This window comes from Tympanuchus pallidicinctus, unplaced genomic scaffold (genome assembly GCF_026119805.1).
Source record: "Tympanuchus pallidicinctus isolate F22 unplaced genomic scaffold, pur_lepc_1.0 scaffold1, whole genome shotgun sequence".
NCBI lineage: Eukaryota > Metazoa > Chordata > Aves > Galliformes > Phasianidae > Tympanuchus > Tympanuchus pallidicinctus.
Window position 1 is genome coordinate 60,877,995 of NW_026294618.1, and position 14,476 is coordinate 60,892,470.

The window sequence follows — 14,476 nt, forward strand, 5'->3', positions numbered from 1 at the left end:
TGCTTTATATGGGTTTTTGAGACTCATTGAAGTACCAGTGGCAGTTGTAATAAGATGCAAATATATTACTTTTTCTTCACTGTCAGTATGTGAGAACAAACACTGATAAATTACTGAGTTGCAGGAAAAAGATAAAGGCAGAAAAAACATTATTTCATAACATGCTGCAGTGAGTGTATTTTACAGACTGTATTTTTAATGCTCCTTTATTAAAATGTTGATGTGGTACTCAACAGTATGCTGCTTATGCAAGTGTGTGGAAATTAAAACTAGGTGGGTATTGCATAGGCCTTATGCTTGAATTAAACTGTTTTCTCTGTTTCTTGTTGGGTCTCATTACAAACGTATTGCTGATGTCACTGAGGGGTTGGCCTAAGTGAAAACTGAGTGCAGATTTCAGGGTTTATCACTGTATAACAGCACTAGGAAAGAAGAAAGCACAAGTTACTATTGGATTATATGTTTTTTATATTTTAAGTCTAATTCTTGTTGTGCTAACCAGGCCTGGGTACTGAGACCAATACTGCTTTATTTTATAGCTCTCCATAATATTTCCATATGCATCCCTGACTGTATTAGAAGACATCTAGACAAACCTTAACTTGTTGTTATTAAGCTGCTGGCTATACATTTCCTTTTAAATTCATTAGGTTACAGGAGAGCATGTTCATACTAAAGTACAACAAGTAAATAAAACCATGGATTCACCAGTTTTACCTGGCAAATGTTAAGAGCACAAGTGATGACTAAATACCAGAGTTAATTCCAAATGTATGTTATTTTTCTTGCTTTGATCTCAGTCTAAGTAAACCTAAGATGAGGTAACCAACTTTCTTCCTGTGCTCTGGGGTTTGCTTTTCCTGTGGCAGATGACTGCTGGTCGCTGTCACACGCTCCTCTCCCCTGTCACTGAGGAGTCTGGGGAGGAGGGAACCAACAGTGAGATCTCCTCTCCACCTGCCTGTCGCTCTCCCTCACCTGTGGCTAATACAGATGCTTCTGTTAACCAGGTACCTCTCTTTTTGCATTTGTTCAGCTTTTATGTCAGAGATATGCATGGTTCCATTCTGTGGAAGTTTATTTAATCCCATGAAAGAATATTTAACTACAGAGACTGAGCCTCAGTTCCTTATATCTAACTTAACTGAACCTTCAGGTTCTAGCTCAAACTTTATTCAAATATTGACTTCTGAATTTAAAATGTGTAAGCTCACCATAACAGCTATTCTCTGTTTTTTAAATAAATCTACATTAAATTTACCAATCTCTTCTATGTCACTACTATTTTCTATTTTTACTTTATTTTATATGATCATAGCAGTACACATTGGAATCTTGCATCTTGAGAAACATTGAATTTTCAACAATAAAACATTTCATCATGTCCATTTTCATCTATCTTATAGTACCACAGTCATTGCAGCTTTGGTGCTTTCCACTTAATACCGTTTCAAGTATTAACTTTCACGTATTCTTTTCATATATTGTTCATAATTTCAGTGACAGCCTATTTTAAGTAGTAATGAGAAAGATGAGTGAAATCACTTAAACATTTTATACTAAAACGAAGGACTCTGACGCTTCTACTAGGAACAGGTATACATCAGCATCAATTGAAATGGCAGTGATGAACCAGCACACTGAGTACCATGCACATGAAAGAACACATATAATAATAAGCTGAAGTTTATAAATTAGGAACAGTTACTGGCTCAGTCAATTCAAAATGTTTAAAGTATTGTGGTTGCTTGTTTCTTGCATCTAATGGCTGGTTCCAAAATTGACTCCTGCAGACTTTAACGGTACAGTAGTATAGTTCTGCATTTCTGAGTAGGTTGAGAAAAGTTTGAGCAAATTGCCCAATAATTCCCTACATTAATTTCCATTACATATATATGGTACTTTAAAAGCTGCTAAATTTAACTGATTCATTTTCATTAATTGGTATAAAAAAGAATTTTAAGGGAAGATAGAAATAAAGGTGCCATTCTTCAAAGACATAATAAAAAATGTTAAATGATGCATCAGAAGGCTGTTTCTGTTACTTCAGATAGTCAGAAATTTCCCAGTGATGTTTACTTACAGTAGAAAGGCAGCTGTATATTTCCATACCAAGAAAATATCAAGACAGTATTAATCAGTGAGAGTTAAACAGCCAGGAGAAGCGTACTTCCCAATAAACAAATCCATTCTCAGTACATTACATTTATGTGAAAACGAAATAAAGCAAATGAAAAACTTCAGTAACTCAAATAATAAGGAAAATCCACTGAAAATATGTTGTATCATGGCCTGACACTGAAACACAAGTTTTAAGACCTGTGATTTACATGGGCAGAATTTCATGTAGAAGATCTTCAGAGAAGAGAAATTTTCTGATGTTATAGTAATTATAATAAAAAACAACAACATCAACAACAAAAACTTAGAGATGAAGATTTCTTCAATGTGGTTAATGATGAAATGAACTTCATTTACTAGGCAACCTGAGGAAGAACATTCCAAAATGCTGTGGTTTACTTACAAAATAGTTAGGTTACCATGCATGTGAGATTAAAGAAAAAGAAACTATGAAACAGTCAGTGCTGATCATAATGGATGATTAGGGAGACTTCATGAAAGAAGGCTTATAAAATTATAATAAAAAGAAGCATTTGTAGTAATAATAATAACTGTAGAGGAGAGTGAATTGGAAGCTTAAATATAAATTAAGAAATATTCAGTAAAAATAACCTCTGCAAAATTAATTTGGAAAAATTTTTGACAGTAGTAAGTGAAATAATTTCTCACAGGAATATTACCTGTAAATTGCCATAAAAATATGTAAAGAGGAGCTCTGGAAAGTAAAGAATTTCATTTGTTTAATTTTGGGGGAAAAATATAGAGCCCTTATGAAATGTTTTGTTTATTTTATAGTTTTCCTTGGAGTGGAGGGAAGTGAGTTTTTAAGACTGTTCTAATTTAATCCCTCACAATCTTTGTACAATCTTCCACCAAAGCTTTCTAGTATCTCCATTACCTCCTAAGGATAAAATGTAGGTTTTCTGAATTTAAATAATTATGCATTACTTTTGCATTGCTAACAAACCACAAAAATACAAAACAAGCACCAAATATTGAGAATATTGATCCTATGTGTGGAATCAAAGTAAAACGAAAGCATGTAATACAAGAAAGTGATAGATTGTCACTGTTGTAAAGTAACAGTTGCCTGGGTTGTTATGTTTATACTGACACTTCTCTAAAACAACTGAAGAGAACAACTGAAAAGAAAAAAGCCTAAACTTCTAAAAAGCTGAGGATTTCATGCTATAGAGTGTTTCAGCAATAGGCAACAGTCCTTTGATGCAGTACATTCTAATTATTCTAATGCATAGTAAAATCAGGCCCTTCATCTCTGCTACAACACTGAAGGAGAATCTGTTGGGGCTAACATTTCTCACACTTACCCAAGATAAAATTGATTAAAACTTAGCACATCTTAAAAAGCTTGTTTTCCAGATATGTGATGTAGAGCAATCAAACTGAAAAACATGATGTTCTTGGCAAAAAGCCTTGGAGTCTACAGCTGGTCCTGTGATTCAAGTCTTCAGCATTGGGTCACCTGTTAAATATCTTCATTTCTCCTTGTACAGAGACTACTTAATCATTCTTCCTCCTCCTATTATGAAAACTCACCTAGTTTGCACCAGCCCTTGTTAAATATCTTTTGAAATCTGCATGCATCCTTTGCCCCTGCATCCTAACCAAGAAGCTTGAATACTGTACATTGACTAATTTTCATGAAAGAAGGATGAGATTTGTGGCCTTTATGGGGGAGACCAAATCAACTGTGTGTGAGAAAATTTGGATTCATGCCGTCAGCATAAAAACCTTTATGAAAACAGTCATGTTATACACTCCAAAAAGTAGTTGAAAAGATAGGTAAAGGGGTTATTTTTCCCTTTCAGCCACTTATTCTACATGCTGTCCCAGAAGCACAGTTTGGTTGGCTTTTTGTCTCTAGAGAAGACTAGGTGGGGACTGTACAGTAACTGTAAACCAGTATAGGAGTTGCCTGCTGTGATGCAGCCATGGTCACTTACGGTCAGAGTCAAAAAGTCTGAGCTCAATGTCCTGAATACTGTGTTATGTGTAAGAATAGGTAACCTATTCTTTGTTACCTATTCTTTGTTGTCTCCTGGATATCACTAAAGCCTTCATCTAATTTCTCTTGATTCTCAATATGTTTGTGAAGAGATACCTCATTAAACAGATTTAGACAGTCCGTTCTTGGGTCTTATGGTTCTCTGGAGAGTCTTTGAAAAGGCAGAGTGGTAAGGTAGAGTTGTCTTTATCAGTCATGGCAGCTGCCTTCCCTTATAAACAACAGTGCTTCTACAGCACTTCAATTGTAAAAATGTCCATCAAGGAATCAGATGACCTGAGCTCACATCTTTTCATTTTCCAGAGAAGGGGAGGAAATGAAAAAACATACCTATGCAGCTGCTGGATGACATTCTGTTTTCTGGGGCAGGTGACATTCTTTGTGCTCTGCACAAGATTCAGTTAGGAGAGCCCAAGAAAGTGACTGTGCCTGAGGAGTGACTTGATTTCTGCACATATGTAATGAATCAGTATGGGATGTTGTTATACATTATCTTTCATTTCGAAAGTGCAATTATATGCTTCATGCTTGTAGGACATTGCATATTACCAAGCCCTATCTGCTGAACAGTTGCAAACAGAAGCTGCTAAAATTCAGCCCAGCACTTCAGCCACCCAAGAGTTTTATGAACCAGGCTTAGAATCAGCTGCTAGTGCCAAACTGGATGATTTGCAGCGTTCTTGGGAAACACTGAAGAATGTGGTAAGTCTGCATGTGGAGGGCTTAAAACAATTGGCGTACTTGTGAGGAATAAAATATAATGAACTTGCCTAGCTAGTATTTTCTTCTGAAGTTCTTGACTTTTTGTGGGGCAACAAGAATTGTCAGTTGCAAGACTGTATTACATTGTCTTTGTTTTTTCTTTGAAAGCCTGTGCAGTATGGGCCTCCATTAAGAAAAAATAAGTCATTAATATCGATAGGTGCTTTTAGAAATGCTAGCTGTTTTCAGACTATGTTCCATAACTTAAAATGGTACTTAAATCATACTGAAAATGTTGGCATAAACATCCAATTCATCCAAATACTGAGTCAGCTTAATACAGTTTTGCATAATAGTGTAGTATAGTCAGGTGGTATTGTATCAAAATGGCTCAATTTTTGATTACGTGCTATAAATCTTAACTCTTTGCAAAGGCACAGTAGCTATTATAGAATATTAAGAACTTTAGCTCTATGAAGTGGTATGCATGCATATGTTTGAGTGCATAAAATCTAGAATGCCTGAGAATGTCCATAAGGTTTTCCTCTTGAATAAAGCAGCTTTTTTCAGTCACAGAATTTGACTGATGGTGTTTAAACAGATAAATAATTTTAATGCGGTTGGTTTTCTTTATAGTATATACTTTCGAAAACTGACTGTGCAAGTCTTTTTAGTCTCATAAGCCGAGATGTATGAAGCAGAAGAGAAAGAAAATGCATGAGTGTGCAGTGTGCCCTTGTGGCCAAGAAGGCCAACATCATACTGGCGTTTATTAAGAAAGACTGTGGCCAGCAGGTCGAAGGAGGTTCTCCTCCCCCTCTGCCTTGATGAAGCCACATCTGGAGTTCAGTTCTAGACTCGGTTCCTGTTCAAGAAAGATGGGAAAATGCTAGAGAAAGTCCAGTGGAGGGCTTCAAAGATGAGCATGGGACTGGAGCATCTCCCCTGCGAGAAAGGACAGAGTGACTTGGAACTGTTTAGCTTGGAGAAAAGAAGGCTGAGGGAAAATCTTATCAATGCTTATAAATATGTAAAGGGTGAGAGTTAAATGGGTGGGCCAAGTTTTTTTTATTTTTTTGGAACAGTTCCATTTGAACATTAGAAAAAAACTTCTTTTCTATGGAATTTATAGAGCACTGGAGCAGGCTGCCCAGAGATGTTGTGAAGTCTCCTTCACTGGAGATATTCAAAAGCCTCCTGAACACGTTTCTGTGCAAGCTTTTCCAGGGAAACTTGCTTTAGGAGGGACCTTGGACTATATGATTTCTAGAGGTCCCTGCCAACCTCTAAAATTCTGCAGTTTTTCATCAGAGGCTAGTATTTATACCTCTTATTTCCCTTCAGATAAGTGAAAAGCAGCGCACACTTTATGAAGCTCTTGAGCGTCAACAGAAATATCAGGACACGCTACAGTCTATATCTACAAAAATGGAGACTACTGAGATGAAACTGAATGAGAGTCTGGAACCAGCCAAAAGTCCAGAGAGCCAGATGGCTGAACATCAGGTAAAGACTTATGCATGAGAAATAAAGTGAGACCGTGCATTATCCGTGTATCTTTAGATTTCTTTGTTGTTAGATGGCAGTATTCTTTGTGGTCAGATGACTCAGAAATATACAATAGCTGTATTAATCTGCATTCACTCCATATGTCTTGCCTTTGTAGACTTCTTCCTCTTCAGAAGAGGTTGTAATGGGGATTCTTTTTAAAAAGAAGCTTTAAAAAAGAATTAAGAATAGATTATGAGTTTGACTTTGACAAAATGTATTGTTCAGTGACACCTACACACATGATTTTCAGCATACTGCTATTAGCATATCAATACATGCTAGTATATATAGACTATTTGTACCATTCTCACTATTACTGAGATCATAACCCATACAGATAAATTGTATTTGTCTTAATATAACTTTTGCTTTGTTAAACAAAACAATCCAAAAAACATAAAAAATTTTGTCCCAAGGGAAGTCTTAAAAAATGCTGTCTTAATAACATTGATCTCTTAATAATAAGGGAATACTGTAATTATTTGAAGTAAATACTGTAATTTCATTCACAGACCAGGTTTTCCTCTTCAGATTGTTAGTAACAGCATTACTGACAGAGTGAAAGCAAGCTATTATGCTGAAATTTACTTTATCAGTTTTGGTGCTAGAGGAAAACATTTTCTAATTCTGACTCATTTTGTAAGGCTTCATTTTTGGATTCTCAGTGTCAAACTAATAAAATTCATTAAAAATTCATTAAAATACAGATTAATTATTTCCCTAATAGATGTTTATCCTCAGAATGCAAAGAACCCTGAAAAATTTTGTTGAAGAGATTACACTATCTTTCTGTCCATCCATGTGGACTGGAGGAGGATGAAACCACCACAGATCTCAACCACTGTTACATGTATAATTGCAACACTAAGCCATTTCAAAATTGGTTAGTTAAAAAGAAATATGGACTAGGCTTCTCAGCTTGATTCATTTTCTTTTCCCTTTCACTGTGTTTGCAATGAAAATGTAAGATGTTTGTTCTGGTATTTTGCAATTTTTACTTTCAAATAATTATGCCAAAATATGTTAGGGATGTAAAAGGTCTGATGCGATATGTTGGTTTTGCTTGCAAAGTTATTCATCAGAGTACACATCGTTGTGCTGAAGTGCCAACATGTTACAAAAGACTTCCTGAAATAATACATTGAATGAGAAACAGTTCTGTCATGATGCTGTCTAAATTGCACTCTGGTCATTCCCTTGCTCCAGATGTTGGAAAATTGAGTTAGTACTGTATGCAAATGCAAAATAGAGCTGCAATTTCATCTCAATTGTTCTTTATCAAGTGATCAATCAGTAATTAGACATACACCAAAGTTGTAACCATCTAAGAATTCTGATAGCTCATAACTGTCTGATGGGGTCTTCCTTACTAACCCTGTGACTTTTAAAGGATAACATTTGGCTATTGCAGCACTGCGTGATGTCCTGAGCACCAAATGTACTCACAGACATGAAAGTAAACTGCTCTAAGAGATTGGTAATGCAGCATCCTTTCTTAGGTATCTATCTAGGCTAAAAACTATGATAAGAATATCATGGAGTTCATCTCTGAATGTTTGTGGATGTTCTTGAAAGCTATTTGTCCAGTTAGTAAATCTCTGCCTGGAAATCCACTCAACTGATGTGTTTCTCTCTCACTCACTCATTCACTCACTCACTCACTCACTCATTATCTTGACAGTATCTACTTGAATACCCTTCAGAAAGTTTGCTGAAAGAGCAAACATATATATAGTATTTACAAAAAATCACTAGAAGGAATTGTTTGAAATTTGAGATAAGTAATGAAATCCAACAGTGATATATTGTATTATGTTGTATTCCTCATGCTCCCTTGGACAATTTGTCTTTAATATAAAAGATATGCATCCTTAGATACCTTCTTCTCTCTGTTGAGTGATACAATCAGTTTATTTGCCCTCATTTCTAAATAGGCTTTGATGGATGAGATTCTAATGTTACAAGAAGAAATCACCGAGCTTCAGACATCATTAGCACAGGAGCTGGTTTCAGAATCACTGGATGCAGAAGCTGCTGACCAGCTGGCGCTGCAGTCCACTCTCACGGTCTTGGCAGAGCGAATGGCCACAATTCGAATGAAGGCATCAGGAAAAAGGCAGCTATTAGAGGTACCAGAAAACTCTAGAAGAGCCTCTTTTGGATTACATTCCAGATTTTGTGGGCCACTTTTGACCAAAGATCTTAGTCACCATTGCATGCTTCTAATTAAATAACTAATTTTCATTCTCACAATTACATTCACTAGTATATTACTAATCTTCTTATGCCATCTCTTCTTTGTTAAAATATTAGGTGGAACTTGGAAATTCATTGTGCATATATATATATTTATTTAATGTCTTCTTTGACATTTTCTCAATAGGTGCTTTATTTTCTTGGTATTTGTTGTTTAAAAGAAGTAATGCAAGTATAAAAAATGGTTATCTACATTGAAGCTGAAACTTTTGAGCAGTCATTTCTCCAAGCAGGGAGACAAGACAAGTGGGAAAGTTAAAACATTGAAGTAATACCTCTTCTAAACTGCTGCATTGTTGTCTATGCTCATCTTCTCAGCGATGCGCACACAAACTGTTATAGTGGAAGATATGCTTCTTTATTTCTTTATCTTTGGCACAAAAATTATAGGGTTTTTTGTTTGTTTGTTGTTTGTTTTTCAATTGCTACATGTAGGAATGTTGTGTGTTAAGCAGCAGGTGTGTATTATACTGGGGAGAAAATGTATTCATGCTGAAGCTTGGTACAGGCTTGTTACTTTGAGTGCTTCAAGGCAGATTTACTGCTGTATTTCTAAGAATAGAAACAATGAAATCATAAATGCAGCAACTGCTGCCTTTATAATTTCTATTATCAACAGATTCTTGAAGAGAGGCTGACAGTTGTCTCTGTAGATTTACCTGGGTTACAGAGGATTACAGAGGAGTCATGGGGTGGATCAGCTGCATTAGTCCTGTGCAGTAACTTCAGGTAGTGAACATATTCTTAGGGAATACCTTTCTTAATATAGAAATTTTCTTCTCAGAAGTAAAAATGCCTTTTAATTTAAAATTAAGAAGCTCAAAATAGAATAAGGATCTTACTGTTTGTAGCTTTGGCTCCATACATAATCTTGATGACACTTAGGAGAAGATAGTAAATAATTGTAAGAAAAAACATAAGTCAAATACTAAACCTAAATATGATTAGGATTCTACAGTTATCTTGATACATTAGCAGAGGTATACTCCAACATTCTTGACTAAGAAATAGAAATATGGTATGTAGCCAATACTCAGTAATTTAATGTACGTTTTATATAGCTCTGATTTCACAGACAAAATCTTGCAGGAAGTTTCAAGGATTTGGAAACACAGCTAGAATAAGAAATGAAAACAGTTTGCTGTTGAGTTTGGATTAGCAATATTTATTTTATTTTTTTTTTCTGTAGAGTTAATGTAAATAACCAAATTTTGAGAACTTTCAATTCTTAATTGCCTGGGATACTTCTTACTTAGCATTATTCTTTAAATTATTCAGACTTTCTAATAACTTCCCCATAAAAATTAGGCAATCAGAAAACCTGTACAGATGATTTTATCCTGCATATATAGGTCTGCATTTTCGTACTGCATGTGTACTCAGCTCATCAAAGTAGATTAGAAGATTTATTTTAAAAACAGGATGTTTTAGCTCAGATCTGTGAAGTGGGTTCGTGAACAGAAGTGTGGTGGGCTGACCCTGGCCAGCAGCCAAATACTGATTGGTGTATTCTCAACATTGTCTTAGTCATAAATACAAGTCAGCACTGTACAGACTGCTGTGAAGACAGTTAACTCCATCCCTGCCAAACCCAGTATAATCTCCACCCCTCATTGCACACCACTTGTGTCATACTTAGATCACACACTATCTGATACGTATAAACATCCTCTGACTGTCTCATTCTAGTTGTTTCTTATTTCTGAAATCCCCTTTTCTCTATCCAATAGCTCCATATATACTTTGTGCAGAATGGGACACAATAGCTGTGGCCTCACCAGGGCTGAGTGGAGGAATAGGATTGCTTCCCTCAATCTTCAGGCAACACAGATGCTAATGTGGCCCAACTTACCATTAGCCCTCTTTGCATGTTGTTGATTTATGTTCAAATTGGTGTTCAGTAAGACCTCTGGTCCTTTTCTGTAAAGCTGCTTTTCAGCTGATCGGTCCTCAGCATGCAGTGCTACATGGAGTCATCCCTCCCCAGCCTGTGGGGCTTTGCTCTTCTCTTTGCTGAGCTCCATGAAGCTCTTGTCAGGTACTTTTTCCAGTCTTTTAAGGTCCCTCTGGATGCGATCCACTGATGTGTCAGCCATTCCTCACAGTTTTGTTATGGGCAAACACACTTGGAGCATGCTTTCATCCTCCAGATCATCTATGAAGATGTTAAACAGGACTCAAGGAGTTTTGACCCCTACGTACACAATTAGTTACTTGACATCAACCAGACCTTATGTCACAGACCACTAACTCTGGGACCAGCTATTCTACAATTTTTAAAATCCATATCTGACAGATAGGATGTCTGGGCTGTGGGATGCTGACTTACAGGATTTAAGTCATCAAAAAACATGTTCGGTAATATCTTGTGAAGTTTTCAACTTACAAGAAACAATACTTATCATGGCTTAAAAAAATACTACGTAGAAGTTGTGAGAGATGGGAGTGGATAGGGGACAAAAAAATTAAAGTGATTGATAGGGTGTATTCCTCTTGAAAAGTAAAAAATTGCTATAATTTATACCTCTAGGAAAAACTAAGTGAGCAACTGGAAGAACAGCGACAAGAACAGACTCTTCAAAGGTACCGCTGTGAAGCTGATGAGCTTGACCACTGGCTACTCAATACCCGTGCAACGCTGGACAATACTCTCCTTACTGCTGAGGAACCTATGGATATGGAAGCTCAGCTGGTAGATTGTCAGGTAAAATTATCAGGCTGTAGTGCTTAGATAAAGAGGGAGGGCATAACTTCATAGTAAGCATTAACATTATTATTGGGTGGAGTGAGTCAGTATACTAGTAGAGGGAAAGTTTCTGAACTCCTCAGCACCCCATATATATTCAGTTGGTTTCATCAATTATTTGTGAAATAAAAGACTTCTTCATTTCTTCTTAAAGATTGCAAACAGTGATTTACAAAGCACATGTTAACATAACAGTAGGAAGACAAGAAATTCATATTGCAAGAATGTTTGAAGCATGGTATTTTTCAGAGGAATTGTTTGTTTTGCTTTAAAGGCCATGTGTTTGTCTTACTGTTTTTGCTCCTCCCAAACCGGGGATGTTGAGCAGCTCACTTGATATATGTGAAAACACCTGCAGTACTTTCCTGCTCCTCCTTTTCCAGATGAAGAACACACTCCCACTAGCTTTGGTGGCTGTGACAGTGCTGTGCTTTCTGTAGGAGTAATTCCTACCTACACTCCAAATAAAAAATTAATCATCTTTAGTTATTACTTCTATGATTTTAATGTTAATCAACACAATATCAAAACCAGTGAGGAAAATCTTACTGCAATAAAAGTCAACTGCACATGCTTTTACTGAAAAGATTTGAAGCCATGTCATCCAAATTCACAAATGAATGGGGATTTTCTTTTTTTTAAAGAAAAGTTCAGAACTGTATGAACATTACAGTTGAAATAAGACAGAGAAAAGGCAGATGGAGACTAAGGACCCCTTTTCACTCTGTATACTTGTGAATTTGAACAAAGCAATAATGTTTTTTTTTAAACATAATCTCTAGGATACATGACTCTGGCAAGAGTTAGTACTTCAGTTTTTTAACTGATTTTTAAAATCTTGATACAGTAAGTTTTGGGGTTTTTTTTTAATTCCTACTTTTTTTTTCCCAGATTTAAGAGACATCTTATCCTGCACACATTTCTTCAGCGAACAGTGGAAAAAAACTGATATCAGTCTAGGTTTTTGAGCAAGTACGAGCTTTGAATTTGGAAGAATAAAATATGTACCATGTCTGTAATATGTGAATGGTTAATGGAACAACAATAAAGTAGCTTTTGAGAATAAACATGCCAGAGATTTGTCACTTTAAGTCTCTCTTTAGACTAAAGAGGATTATTCAGAAATCCTTAAGTCCATCATGCACCAATCAGAAAGAGCAAACACCGAGAAGCTTATCAATGCAGCCAGAGCAACACATAGGAGGAGGTAGGAAGCATTTCACTAAATGCACATGGGAGAAGAGGAAAGAAGTAACTCTGTGTGTGCTCTATTCCTTGACATTATGGATGTCAGACTATCATCTTAGCCACCATTTACCATTAATGTGAAAATAAGTAGCATCTCATCTGCAACAAATCTTATGTTTCGAACAACTCTTCAATTACCAATTTTGAAAAAAAGACTGCAAACAAAAATGACAAATGCAAATGTTTGTAAATGTTTTCATAAGGACTTTGAAAGGGACTGGAAAGAAAAGTAATGAAGAACTGACTTGTTGTTAGCTTTCCAGCAGGTGAGGTAGGCCACAGGTCTCCTTGCCAGGAGAAGTGAGATGCTGGAAAATGTATGAATTTGCTTCTTTGTTTTTGCTGCTGCAGAACATGCTGGTTGAAATAGAACAGAAGGTGGTGGCCTTGTCAGAGCTTTCTGTGCACAACGAGAACTTGCTTATGGAAGGGAAAGCTCACACTAAGGATGACGCAGAGCAGCTGGCTTTGAAGCTCAGGACACTGAAGGGCAGTCTTCTGGAGCTGCAGAAAGTTCTCCATGATAAACAGATCAACATTCAGGTAAGTGGCTTGTTGCAGTTGTCCCAGTGGGTAGGAGTTTGAGGGATATCATGGCAGTGTAATGCAATAGGGAAAAGGAGTGAAAATACTCTACTGATTTATTTTGAGATATTCATCTTTAATTAGTAAATGGAATTACACTCCAAAATAAAATACTGCTAGCAAAATTTAGTTTGTCATTTCTAGCACTGCTTCATGATGAAGCTATAGAATTTCACTGTCTGCCTTTAAAAGACAATTATAAACTAGTTAGATGAATATACTGAATATACACTGAATATACTCTTTAGATTGCATATTCACTAAGGCAGGATCCCTTATTGCAACAGAAGAAAAATCCTGAATGTGTGCTTCCATGTATGCATTGTGCACAGCACTACAGATAGCATCAAGTAACAAAAGACCTTTAAATATGGTATATACTCAGTGAAATGATTACACGGCACAAAATATTGTAGAAACATGTAACCTCAATCTTATCCTATGTTTCTATTCTGAGAAGCATTGATTTGCTTACTGCAACTGGTTAATTTTATTTAACAATTGTTTTAGTCGCTCTTCAGGTTAAATTAGCATGTGGAGAAGTGAATGCATGCATGAGATCCAGTCATGTAATGTGACTTCCTGGTTTTGAATTTGCTCTGTTGTGGCACACCCATTCTCCTCCTCCCCCATTTTCCTTTACTTCTTCTCTGGGCTTTGCTGTGCAAATTAAATGTGATAAGCTTCAAAGATTTCTGGCTTGTAATGCAGATTAAATTCTACTGAGAGGTTAGCTTGAAAAGTCACTTAATGTGCTAAGAACTATTTTTAGCAATTGAGTAACTATAAAGTCTGAGATAGCTTGAGCAAAACCAAGGGAACAAAAAAAACAAAAAAAAAAAACAAAAAAAAAAGGAAAAAAACAGAAGTGTTTATTGTTATTGCTTCTGAGATTGAGGCAATACACAATGTGCTTTAATATTTTGACCTAAGAACAGTAAGGAGATGCTTAACCCAATCTTCAATGTTATGTTATTCTTACATATATTTAGACAAGTGAAAAATGTTATCAGTGGCATGTGGGAATTTAATACTGAATTCAGATATATTACATGCAATCAAAATAACCTTTGCTGCTGTATTTTAAAATATGATGGTGTCATTTAACTTACTTTAATTTATAAAACAGATTTTTCGATGTTTTTCTAATATCTATAATAGTAACAAAATAATTCCTAGATGCAGAATATGACTTATTCAAGGTACTACATGCATGCAAAATTTCCTTTCTAAATTGCAAG

At 35.9% G+C, this 14,476-nt stretch overlaps 1 protein-coding gene across 1 annotated transcript in view; it reads left to right on the forward strand.

The window, feature by feature from the left end:
- Positions 1 to 14,476, forward strand: part of SYNE1 (spectrin repeat containing nuclear envelope protein 1) — a 282,683-nt gene that overhangs the window by 186,932 nt on the left and 81,275 nt on the right. Inside the window, exons 92-97 of the mRNA XM_052694476.1 lie at positions 870 to 1,010; positions 4,682 to 4,849; positions 6,194 to 6,355; positions 8,335 to 8,529; positions 11,187 to 11,360; positions 13,002 to 13,193. Of these exons, the coding sequence (XP_052550436.1) occupies positions 870 to 1,010; positions 4,682 to 4,849; positions 6,194 to 6,355; positions 8,335 to 8,529; positions 11,187 to 11,360; positions 13,002 to 13,193 (1,032 nt within the window). The remainder of the gene's footprint in view (positions 1 to 869; positions 1,011 to 4,681; positions 4,850 to 6,193; positions 6,356 to 8,334; positions 8,530 to 11,186; positions 11,361 to 13,001; positions 13,194 to 14,476) is intronic.